The sequence below is a fragment of the Parus major genome, chromosome 17 (genome assembly GCF_001522545.3).
Source record: "Parus major isolate Abel chromosome 17, Parus_major1.1, whole genome shotgun sequence".
NCBI classification, from domain to species: domain Eukaryota; kingdom Metazoa; phylum Chordata; class Aves; order Passeriformes; family Paridae; genus Parus; species Parus major.
In genome coordinates, this window is record NC_031785.1 from 4,645,387 (window position 1) to 4,658,304 (window position 12,918).

The window sequence follows — 12,918 nt, forward strand, 5'->3', positions numbered from 1 at the left end:
TGCCCCGCTGCGCTCCCGGAGCCGCCGGCCCCACCGGCACCGCGGCCGCTTCCCTCTGACACCGGCTATTTCCAAGGAGAAGGGAAAAAAAAAATAAAAAATTAATCCCCAAAGCCCAGACATCGCTGGCGGAGGAGCCTCCAGAATCGGAGATTTGGCGACTTTTTGCATTTTCCAGCCGTCGTTTCTTTCTGTTATTATTGTAATTTTGTGCGAAAGGAAGTTATGAACAACTGCAAGTCAGGAAGTGGAAATCCACACCGGTTGTGACAAGCTGGGGCTAAAAACTATTTCATTATTTATATAGATTTGTCTATCAACATTCTGCTTTTCATCCAAAGAATAAAGGGAAATACCGGCTAGTCCTATGTTTGATGGTGAATGACAGACCGCATCTGAGCAAAGGAAGGACTAAATATATCAGCTAAGAACACCACCTTTATTTATTGAACTCAAGAGACTTTTTTTTAACCCAAAGAGTGTTGGAGCAAGAGATTTAATGGGTCATTAAAAGGGGAAAGAAATTTTAAAGGCCCTTTTGCTTCTGAAGCGCAGCTAACCTCAAAAATAGAAGCAGTACTTGTAAGATAGATATTCAAATTAAGGCTTTACATGACGAATTTTCTATCCTATGGATATCAGTTTTGAAAGTACAAACCAAGAAGATCTGTAATTGATCTAGCACCAGATAATTTCAATGCCTAATATTCCCCAGGATTGCTGGAGTACCCTAGGAGCTGCGTTGGACTGTACTCGGGGTATGCCATGGGCTGTATTCAGAGTATTAGCTGCAAATCCAAAGTTTTCCGGGAAAGTATTTCAGTGATTGAAGTCAAAGCCTCCATTGATCCCATTCCCACCAGCATCGACGAGTCCTCCAGCGTGGTCCTGCGCTACCGGACCCCTCACTTCCGAGCCTCTGCGCAAGTGTTGGTGCCCCCTCTTCCCAAGAAGGAGACCTGGATCGTGGGCTGGATCCAGGCTTGCAGCCACATGGAATTTTACAATCACTACGGGGAACAGGGAATGTAAGTATTTTCAAGAGCGCGTGCAGGTGCGTTTGCCTCGCGGGAAGAGGGAGCGAGGGGACCATGGCCTGGTTGGGAAATAGTGGGTGAAGCCAAAAATTATAATCCATATTTAAAAACCCAGCCCTCTTAAACTTAACAGGACTTTCCCATGTGTTTAAAATTCAGGCAAGCTTGTCCCTGTCATTTTAAAGCAGTGGGTGTTCTTCTCTTCGAATGGGGATTTGCCCAAGCCCCAGCCAAACCCCACTTGTTCTGGTAGGAACCCCAAAGCAGCATTATTTCACAGCAGCTTTTGGGCTGCACACAAGCCCTGAAACCCCGGGAGCAGCCCTGCCACTACGGGCACCCCTGCTTTGATACGTGTTTGACACAAGTGCTTCTCCTGACCTCCAGCTCCTCTTGCCTGCATCCCTCCCCATCCCAAAACTGTGCCTTGAGCGGCCCCGGGGAGAGCTGAGGGCTGACACTTGTGGCACGGAGCCGTCCCTGGTGTGCTGTGCTGCTGCTGCTGCTGCAGTGAGCCGTGGCTGGGAGCTCGGTAGCCCACCAGCTTTGGGAGCACATTTAACGTCACTGGAGGAATCCTGCTTGCTTTGCCCACAGTAGCAGGCAGCCCACGGGAAAGCACAAGCTGGATTTAACCCGTTGGTAGTTAAACTGTCTGCATCACCTTGGAGCAGGGTGCAAATTCCACGTTACCCTCCTTTCTGGGTAATGTGAAAGGGAATAGATAGGTATATGTGTGAGGTGGGAAGAATCCAGGGGCTGTTTGCACATCAAGAATCCCCTGTTACTGGTCAGACAGTCATAGTGAGATAGGAATGAGTCAATCAGAATGTCACCTCCCTGCCCAGAAAAGTCATCTCTCCCCAGTCCCCCACCAGCTTGTTCTCCAAACGCTGCAGGCTTTGGCCCACAGCTAAACCAGCACCTGATCCCCAAATGCCTGCACAGAAGAGCAATTCTGCAACTCACAGTGCTGGGCAGCACCAGGTGCAGCCTCCCGGTGCAGCAGAAATGTGTCTGTCCAGCCGCGGGGATAGAACCTGGCTGCAGAGCCAGCGCTGGCAGATGGGTCAGTGCCTGGAGGTGCTGATGCTGCCCAATCTCTGGGGGTGAGGGAGGAAGGACGGGAAGGTCAGGTCTGAGCAATCCTCTCCCTGCCCATCCCGAGTGCCCCGGAGTCAGGGAGATGCTGGCTGAGCCCCTGAGGGTCAGTCCGGGCAGCTTAAAAAAATGGCAGGATGAGGAGCGCTGCGGGAGGAGGGGGACACGGCGGGCTGGAGAGCAGGACTGGCTGAATGCAGCGCTTTCCTGAACATCTGCACGCACAGCCCGGCCCTCCTTCCCTCCCCGCCGCCTCTCAGGACACGGCTCAGCCTCTCGGCATCGCACGGACGGGCTGCAGGATGCGGCCCCAGGGAAGGGCACGGGGGGAGCAGCCCGAAGCCACAGGCTGCCCCTCTCCTGTCCCCGTGTCCCCTCTCTGCTCAAGCAGAAAGTTTCTCGAGAAGCGAACTGGCACCTGGCAAACACGAGCAGTGCAGACAGGCTGATCTTTGATTTTAAAAGTGTTTACAGCGGGCCTGAAATCTGTAGGCTTTTTGGCTCCACCAGCGTCTTTAGCAAGGACAATTTGTTGCTCAGATGTTCCCAGTTCCAGGCCTTTGGGATTTGCATGTGTAATTCTCAGGCTCATTTAGGAATCCTGTCTTTAGCGACCAGCTGCAAAGGAAAATAGAAAAGTCCACTTTATACAAATACAGCTCAGATGCACTGGAATAGAGAGGACTGGGTAGAGTGATGCTGCCAGTGCTGCTCTGGGCAGTATGGCCTTTTATTTCCCTGCACCTGAGTTGCCCTGTGTTTAAAACAAGGATTTGGTTCAGCCTGCCCTTGCTGGAATGTTTTGGGACAGAAAAAAAAAAAGGAGTAGTAGCTGCTGCTGTAAACAGGTAGAATTAAACACTGCAGCTATGTGTGAGAGCTTTTAGCTAGAAAATCATGGAAACAAAGATTTTTCCCTAGGAGGTTCATTGACATTTAACTGATACCAATAATAAAAAAAATGTTACCCAAATACAAGCAGGAATTAATCTGTTCCTGCACTCTCTTTCTATAGACTCATTGCCATCTGAAGGCTATAAATAAAAGCATTTAGGAGGAAAGGCCTCTTCAATGCCATTGAAACATGGGCTTGGAAGACCTTTACAGAGAGAGAGAGAGACAGGACTCAAACCTAAGAGAAAGGATGGGCCAAGCTTTAGCTGGTGTAACTCCATGTAATCCCACTGACCTCCACAGAGCTGCATCAATTGATGCCAACAGAGTCCCCAACTTCCCATGACAGGGAGAGGCTACTGCCACATCCATGTTTTTAACCCCTGTGGTGAGTGGTAAACAAAAAACCCAAAATAATCAAAAATCAGTCATCCAACTGAAGCACCAATACTTACAGCAGGCTTTGGATTAATTTTTCACTTCTCTGCTGGGAAGTTGTTAGCTGTGCATAAGCTGGCCATTACATTGAGGATGGAAACAGCTGAGAAATACTGGAGCAGATGGAGTTGTGCATAATGCTGCTATAGGGATGGGAGCTACAGAGGGGATAATTTAGACACGCACATTTAAAGTGGCACTGACAATTTGGGGGCTAAATGCAGTATTTTTAAATTTAAAGGGTGAGAATTAAAGCTCAGATAACACATAAGTGCTGGCATTACTTTCCATGTGAGTCAGTAGAGGCTGCAGGGAACATGAAAACCCCCAGCATGAGGATGTGGATGTGTTCTCTGACCCTTCTCTGTGCAGGACTGGGGCAAACTCCTGTTCACCCCATGGCTGGTATTGCTGTTCCTCCCATGCAGGATTTTACCCTTGTCCTTAGGGAAGGATGCTGCTGTGCAGAGGATCAGGATCAGGCCAGAGCTGTGACCTGGGCAGGAGCAGCTGGACCAGGTCCCTGCTGGCATCTCCTGGGGTGGGGACTGTTTCTACACTTGGTGGAACCTGTGTCAGCAGCTGGGCCATGCTGGAATGGCATTATCCAGCCTTCTTCATCTCCATGGAGATGTGCAAGAAGCCGTGCAGATGGAGATATGCAGAAGAGAGAGATAAATAAATTGGAGTTGGAATATGATCAGCTAAGAATCTGGAGTTTTGTGTGCATGTTTCTCCCCCTGAAAGACCTAATGGGGCACTTGCATCCTTACATCATCACTCCATCTTCCCAGGCATCTCTCCCTGGTGAGATTAAATCTTCCATGCCCTGCAGCAGGGACATAATGAACTCAACTTGTCAAGAGAATAAACCCCCAGTCCCCAGGATGGAGGACACAATCAAAAAATCACAAGGGTATCTTTTCCAAAGAAAGTGAAGGGAGGTCAGTTCACTGTGGGAATTTACCCCTCCAGGGATTTAGAGGAAAAGGCTTTGCTGTCCTGCAATGGCCCCTGGATCTCACTTGTGCTGTGAGTACCCACTTAGCCCAGTCACATGGGTTGTCCTGTTGGACTTGAGTCTGCTCCCCTAAACCAGCAGAAATTGTTCCCTTTTTCCTAATGCCAGTTTTGTGCTAGCTTTACTCCCTGACCCAGCCATCAGCCACAGCTGCTGGTTCACGAGATGAGGCAGGAACACACAGCTGGAGGGTGGGAGGAAGAGGGACCACAGCAGCACAGCTCTGTCAGCTGGGGAACAACATCTTAAATTTCCTTCCTGTTCTTCACTCTAACCCTGCCTTGACTTGCCTGACATGCTGGAGTAGGTGAGAGCTGCTTTAAAATTAAGCAGCTCTGGCTATCAGGTTTTCTCTCTCTCAGTGAGTCCCCAGTGCAGGCCAGTGTGGATGGAGGCAGGAGCAGGGATGTGAAATGCCTGAGACAGAGTTTCACTGCACCCACACATGGCCCTGGTCTGTGCACCAGGCAGGGGCTGTGTCCCAGAGGGGCTGCTCTTATTTAGGGAGCATGGAAGAGGAAGGTGTTGGAAAGCACAAGGTTGTGCAAGTCCATCTGGCCTGTGACTAATTAGGAGCTGGCTTTAAGCAATTAGAGCTGAGGATGCAATAGTGCCTGGTGCCTGTCTGGGAAGGTTACCTGGATGTATCCACACTGCTGGATGCCCAGGGCTGGAGGCTGCTGTGCTGGGTTTGCTGTCACTGCCCTGGTGGGTGCTGTGGGACAGGTATCTGGGAGCTCAGGATGAGCTGGGACATTCATTCCGTGTGACAGAATAGGAAAAATGTGTCTGAATGAGGACTGGGAAGCTAAAACCTACATAAAGCTGCTTGGCTGTCAGCAGCAGGGCTCTGGTTGTGCCACAAGAAATAGCTCAAAGTTCCTTCTGGTAGCAAGAAGACATTTGCTGAGAGAGGTTTCTTGGCAGCTCCAGTCTCTGGCGATGCCCACACTGATTCTGAAGGTTTCAGAAGAGGCAGAAACAGGCTTGTCAGTGTTATAAACCAGAACCTACTGATCTTGGAGCTGATCAGTGAACCCATGAAACCAGATAGCTTCGTTTCTTTTCATGCCTCCTTCCTGCTATTGTCAGCAAAGTGTTTACTGGGCACTTTCTGGTCTCTCCTTGGCTCGACACTACCAGAGAAAGATGCTGATGCAGCCAAAGATCATTCCACAGCATTCTTTCCAAAATCATCCAGTCGTTGGCACATTATTTAGCATGGACACACTCTGCAAGCAGAGGCTGCCAGCCTGGCTGGCACAGAGGCTTTGCTGTAGCGCCTGGTGAGGGGCAGCCACCAGCAGCAACCACCATGCAGCCTCTGCTCTGCTCCAGTCATGGGATCATCATGAGGCATCGTTTTTCTGCTCATTCCAAGCTGTGCAGATGAAGCATGATGATTTTGAAACCCTGGGGTTAACCACACTGGCTAGAATTAGGCACAGCCTGCTCTGTGAAGAAACACAGGCCGGTTTCTCCTTCCCCATTCCGGCCCACGCCTTCCCTCGAGCTGGGTGCCCTCCTGGGCCACCCTGAGCCCAGCCACGCTCAGCCTTGTCCTGGGATGCTGCAGGCTCTGCAGGCACCATCCTGCTTGGGCCCTGACACAGCTCCACATTTGGGCTCTTGTTTAAATCCTGGGCAAATCCTGAGAAGCTCCTGCAATTCCAAACTGACCTGGGGCGCTGGGAATGAAGACAGTGACAAGCAGATCTTAGAGGACCTGCATTTACTGAGCATACTCTACCAGGTTCTCCTGCCATTCTCCCACCAGCTCTGATCTCAGTAGGCTGGAGCAGCCCAGGAGGGTGATCACCCTCTGTGATATCTCAGCTCCTGGTTTGGCACCCCTGTACCTGCAGAGATGCTGTGGCTGCACCATGCCTGTCATCTCAGAGTCAACCTCCGGGACACTGTCACACCTCATCCCTGGCTGACAGCCAAGCTGAGTGCTGGTCATGCTATGGAAAGTAATCCTAAACCAGTGGCTGAAAGGGAGAGAAGAGCCCCCAGATGGGGTTTCGGAGCTGGGCTGTGTAGCAGGGAGGGGTGGCAGAGCTCGACCTCCACTCATCCATCGGCAAGGGCTGGGTCACCCAGCATCCCCAGAGCCTTCCCAGAGCCTTCCCAGAGCCTTCCCAGAGCCTTCCCAGAGCCTTCCCAGAGCCTTCCCCTGCTCAGCTCTTCCTGGTGGGCGTGAGGGCTGCTGAGCCAGGATGACTCCAGTTTGCAGAGCAGAGTGTATGAAGAGCTCTGCAGTGCACAAGGGTCCTGGCAGAACTGCTCAGGGATCTCCTTTTGGCTGCCTTCACTAAAAATTTTCTTCCAGGGAAAGGACTCCCTCTGCCTGCTGGCAATGAGCTCGGGAGGAAGGGATTGCTGCAGCTGCGGTGCTGGAGCTGACAGCAGCCTGCAAATCTGTGCAGGGAGATGTTGTGCTTGCATAACCCCTGGTCCTGCGGCTCAGAGCATCCCTGCATCCCCCGGTCCTGGTGCTCAGAGCATCCTCTGCTCCTGCTGCTCCCAGCATCCCTGCAGCCCCCGGGGCACCCCACCTCCTGTCTCACACTTCATCTCCCGCTGGGGAGGTGTTTGCCGGGACCCCCTGCTCGCATGAAAAAAAGATAAATGAGACCTTTAAATCCCCCACGGTATCCTCTAGCCAGAGCCAGACACGGCTAAGTGCTGAACGATCCAGCGGGTACAAACATGGAGGCACTTCACGGTCATTAACTAATTAACAGTCAAAACAACCTTACCAGACGGTCACATCAGTCCTGGCCAGAGCAGCTCATCCCAGAGCTGTGTAAGAGCCGGCCAGGCCGACGAGTACCCCCAGCCACAGCCTCCTCTGCAATCAAGGGGCTATTTTAAGCTGCAGCACCAGACTTATGAAAGGCTTGGACAGTCACCCTGACCCTGAGGAGCCTCAGGGCGTCCCCTCTGTGTCTCTCCAAGATAAAACATTTCCCAGCCTGCAGCAGGGAGCCACAAGGCTCGGGGGACTGGAGCACAGCCAGTCCTATGGCAGGGTCAGGTGCAAACGCCACCGCTGCTGCCACCCAGTCCCTTCTGCCACCATCATCATCCCCACTGCTGGTGGGGAGTGCTGATTCATGAGCAAGAGGGAGAAGGTACATGAGAGCCACGTCTGCCAGCCTGGTTTGTAAAAGACTGTCCTTAAAACAGCTGGTGTGCACTGAGCAAGTGATCTGTGGTTGTGCTGTCTCAGAGCAAACATCCAACTCTTCTTCTGAGACATTTACAGCAGTTTGCTTCTATTGGCAAATCTAATCGTAAGAAATAAACTGGAAGTTAATGAAAAAACCCACTTCAAGTTGTGCATCAGCAGTACCAGGTGACAGGGGACTGTTTTCACTTATATTCCTGCTAGAAACAGTGACCTTTCTGTCCCTCTCGCAGGTGAGAGGTGCAGGCAGTTTTACAAGCAGCTCGACCTCGGGCTCTCTGATTACTGTAACACCATCCCCAGCCCAGAGCCCGCTCTGCAGCCCTCAAGCTGGGTCCTTCCAAGGGCTGGAGGAGGATGGGTTACACTTCCAGCACCAGGCAGAGAGAGGGGAGGGACAGTGGCTCATGCAGAGAGAAATTTAGGGGATGAACAGATTGAGAGCAGGCCTGATGAGAAGGGTGCTTTTCGTGGCAGGATGGCATGAAGGACACAAATTGCAGTAAAAGCTGGAGAGGGAATGCATCCACAGCTCTTCCCTCTCCTTTCTGAAGTCCAGCATGTTTCTAAACTAGTTAATTAATGCATTGTCCATAATTTGCTATTGATTATGGCAGGTCGAGTTGGGAGCTTCCAGATCTACTGGACGGTAAAATCCAGGCCATCAGTGACTCAGATGGAGTGAACTATCCCTGGTACGGGAACACCACAGAAACCTGCACCATCGTGGGTCCCACCAAGAAGGAGTCCAAGTTCAACATCAGCATGAACGACAACTTCTACCCGAGCGTGACGTGGGCGGTGCCCGTCAGCGACAGCAACGTGGCCAAGCTCACAAGCATCCACCGGGATCAGAGCTTCACCACCTGGCTGGTGGCAACCAACACGGCCACCAACGAGATGGTGACCTTGCAGACTATCAAATGGCGCATGAGGCTGGGCATCGAGGTGAACCCCAGCAGGCCCCTGGGGCAGCGTGCCAAGCTGCAGGAGCCCTCTGCCCAAGAGCAGCCCCAGGTCCTCAGCAAGAATGAGCCAATACCACCCAGTGCCCTTGTCAAACCCAATGCCAATGATGCTCAGGTACTCATGTGGAGGCCAAAGGATGGACCACCACTCGTGGTGATACCCCCAAAACATCGATAATACACACCTGGCGTCCCGGCACCGAAAGGGAGAAAACCAAACCCGAAGCAAAACAATCACTTAGGTATTAGGATACACACGTATAATCTGAGCAAAATCAAAATGCACTTTTTATTCATTCAACAAATGCAACCATTCTACCTTCTCCCATTGGGACGGATTTCACTGTGCTAAAGCTAGAGGAGACCTTGGACTGGGTCTGTCTCATCACTGGATTCCTAAGGGAAGAAACTAACACTGATGTCTACCCTATAGCTTTTTTTTTCTTCCCTACTTTAGTTCCCGTTTGAACTTCAGTCTCATTAGCTTGTCCAGAACTGCCCAAAACAATAAGAACATTTTATTTGAGATTTTAAGAATTTATTTTTTTTTTCTTTTTGGTTGAGAACGAAACAAGTTCCTGGAGCAAAAAGTTGACTATTTAAGATAAGGTATTTTTTTTTAAGCTGTAAGGTTCTGAGTTGCAAATCCAAGTCATGCGGCCTTATGTAGACTTTGCTTTGCATTGCCAAACTTTTGCCTTAAAGCTATGTTTGACAAAAAAACCAACAAAAATGCCACCAGGCAGAATGTCCTTTCTACAGAATTCTGGAGAAAAAGTTTTGGAACAAGGAATAGATTGTCAGCATGGCACAAGCTGATGGATGAAAACAGCATGAAATTGGAAGAAGCAAGAAAAATCTTCCTATTTTTAAAACCTGGAACAAGGAAGCACGGAAATAATCTCAGTTTCAAAGCAATGCAAATAACAAACCTGCTGTTGGATGGCTCTCAAGGGGAAGCTCCCAGGCCACCTCCCTGCTTTGCAGGAGGAGTTGGGAGCTCCTCGTGCTGCTCACCAGTGGTGATCTCAGCCTCCCGTTAGCAGTTTAATATGGAATAACCTCACAGCTGGAATTGTGGCCCTGGAAGTCAACACCAATCAAAGGGGGGGATGTCCCACTGGGTTTGTCTTTAGGACACACAGATGTTTTCCCAGCTAGCCCACAGCCTCACCTTCTCATGGATAAGAGCCAAGGCTCTGCTGTTGCCGGGTGGAGCTCTGTCGCCCCTTGGCTGGTGAAACCCCAATGACGGTGCTGTACAAGGAGCAGGATATCAAAAGGATCCTTCTGAAGTCACTGGAGACACACAGGTGTCAGCGAGGACAGATCTTACCCACTCAACTACCCAGTTCTTACAGAACTAAGAGCTGGAGTTCAGGAGCAGCCACATCTGAAAATAACAGGGACCCACTCCCAGTAATCACAGCAGCAACAGCCAAGGAAAACTCTTCCTCTTGTGGTAACGAATCACATTGGGTTAAGTAGATCATTTTCTTCCCAATGACCTCATGATCGTTCCTGACCTTCAGGAATGAGGCACAGACAGGACCATGACACTGTCCCTGTCTGTCATGGCCCAAACATCCATTGTAGCAAAGGGTAATGCAGGAGAAGGTGCAGGCAGGGCAATACCTGAGCCTGGTGTGTGGATCCTCAGTGAGGAAGGAGCATTTGGAGGAGGAGGTGAAACCTGTAGGTTTTAATAAGAACTAGATGGCTGCTGAGATAACCAGATGCGCTTCTGCAAAGCAGATGAGGCAGAAGAGCCTTTTGAATGGGAGGGATGGGTTTGAAGGCAGAGGAAGTTCTGTGGTAGAGGTTGCACCTGGAGGCCAGGGCACAGGATGGGGAGTGGAGGATCTGCCCTGCTCCAGCACATGGCCTGAGGCAGATCACTTCCTTCTTCAGCTCCTTCCCCCAGAAAATATTTCTTCCTCCTATTTATAACTTGCCTCAAGAGCTGGGACTAAGGAGAGTTCTGCATGCCAGGTACAAGCCTGGCCCTGCTGAGCTGGTCTGAACTGGTCTCACAACCCCACACACGCTGCTCGAAAGGCTCTCCCCTCGGAGAGGCACCAATTAGCTGCTATTCCTGCCCTCATCTTCCACATGGGACTTTACCAGCCAGAAATTCTCCTTCCTCACTTCTCCACAGCCACACCACCTCCTTTGGCAACAGGTTCAACAACACCTCCTGCCCAGGGAACGCACGGCCAGAAGTTGTGTCCTCCACCAAGACAGCCTCAAACCAGCAAACAAGGATCCTGGGGCCCTGCAGCCATTCCCCTGTCTCCAGGGGAGCCCACCCTCCTCCATCCACCGGCTTTCAGAGATGCTCAGCCACCGAGCTGCTCCTTCCCATGGGCAGAGCTCCGAGGTGGGAAGTCTGGCTTGTAAACGACTGGACTGGATCAAACCCAAATCCACAAGCCAAAGGGTGCCTAAATCTCGGCTTTGGGACTATAAAGGGTGAAGATAGGGAGACTTGGACTTGCACAGTCACTCTCTGTATTAAACTCTGTTTTCTTTCCTGGATTCAGATCCAACTATAGCTCCACTGGCACAGCCCTTTGGGACTTGTCTGTATTTTCTCCAAGGCAATACACGCAGAAGAGGACGAACTCTGAGCTGTGGGTGAATAGCTGATCAAGCTCTCACGCATCCTGGCTGCTGCTGAGTCCCATGGGTGGGAGCAGAAGGGGTATTTGTGTCTGGTATTCACTTTGTCTCCAGGTGCTGAGTACTTACAGTTCTCACTGATGTCAGTCTGGGTTGAAGGAATTGGACCCAGTTGTCTTAATTAGCTGCATGAAGGAATTCCAAGGAAAGATTTCTTCTCAGTCACCAAAAACCACATTCAGGGAACACCTATGTCCTTTTCCACTTAGCTTTGTGTTGGACTTAGTCTCCCAGTGCATTAAGTAAATCTGGTTCCTCCTATTCCCTCTACCTGGTGGACTGGATACATCCATGCAATCTGAGAGTAACCTCCTGGCTAATTTGTCCTGTTGCACTGAACGGACCCAGCTAAGCAGTAAATACGAAATTCAAATTTCATGTTGGGGTCAGCTTTGCATGGACTTCTCCCTTCCCAAAGAATGCCTTTATCCCGTGCCTAGGTCAAAACGTGCCCCTTCACCTCCATCTGCATCACCAGACGTGGCACAGAGAGAGATGCTGCCTCTTTTGAGATTTCATGCATTGTGATTAAAAGTGATGTTTTTCCAATGCTGCTTCATTACAAAACGGATGGGGACAGATTGTCTACAACAGGAAGGATGGATGGAAGTAACAGGGGTTCTAAGACATCACTGTTGCTGTAGCTGGTCAATGGCCATGTGGTTAGAACAGGGATTGATTGACAGGGTTCCAGTGGGGACTTAAATCTCTGGGGACCCAGGGCAGAGTGGTAAATGAGCAGAGGTGAATCAAGCTCATTCTCTGGCAGCTTTTTGCAGAACCAGGAATACACAAAGGATACACTGGGGAGGTGTTGGGACACCGACACGGAATACTGTCTCTGCCTCACCCTTCCCATCAGTGATGCTCTCAGCTCCTTACAGACCCAAATCCCCACAAGGGCTCCGAGTGCAGCCTGGCCATCCCTGTCACAGCTCCCTTGTGCTCCAGGGTGGGCAGCAGCCCTGACCCAGACCCTCACCCACACCCAGGGCCGGGCAGGGGCTGCCCAGCACAGTCAAGGCGCCGAGCGGGTCACGGACCTCGTGGTTCTCCCTTTTTACCCTTGACACCGAGATGAGCGTGGGAAGAGAGGGGCAGCCCCTGGGGGAGTCAGTGCAGCCCCTCAGCACCTTGGGGAGGGCTGGAGACCTGCGGAACCGGCGCCAGGCTGGCTCCAGCCCGGGGGAAGGGGAGGCACCGCCGTCCCTCCTGCCCTGGCTCCCGGCGCAGCAATAAGAACCATCCTTGGTCTAGCAGAGATACTGTGAAAACAAAACCAAGATGTACCGAGTCTGGACACTTACAGAGATGTAAAAAAACAAAACCCTGCTTTTATAAGAGACAGAGAAATAAAGTGAAATTTTCAAACGCGTCTGCCTGGAGTCGTTTGGGCGGTGGCTGTTTTTAAACAAATGGCTCACGTTTCGAGGCAGCGATAAGCACCCTATTTACCACCAGTTCTCTCTCCGTGTCAGCTCTGGGACTGCAGCAGACAGAGCCAGGTTTCTGGTGAAAAGCACCAGCCGACATCCTGCATTTCTCATCCCCAGGCTGCAGCGCATCCCGGGCCGGCCGGAGCAG

General features: G+C 51.1%; 1 protein-coding gene across 1 annotated transcript; it reads left to right on the plus strand.

The window, feature by feature from the left end:
* The first annotated feature begins 6 nt into the window (after positions 1–6).
* On the plus strand, positions 7–12,709 carry FAM78A (family with sequence similarity 78 member A). Its single transcript, XM_015645227.1, has 2 exons — positions 7–1,028; positions 8,302–12,709. Exons 1-2 carry the CDS (start codon positions 766–768, stop codon positions 8,828–8,830), a joined length of 792 nt encoding a protein of 263 aa, XP_015500713.1. The 5' UTR covers positions 7–765; the 3' UTR covers positions 8,831–12,709.
* The last annotated feature ends 209 nt before the right edge of the window (positions 12,710–12,918 follow it).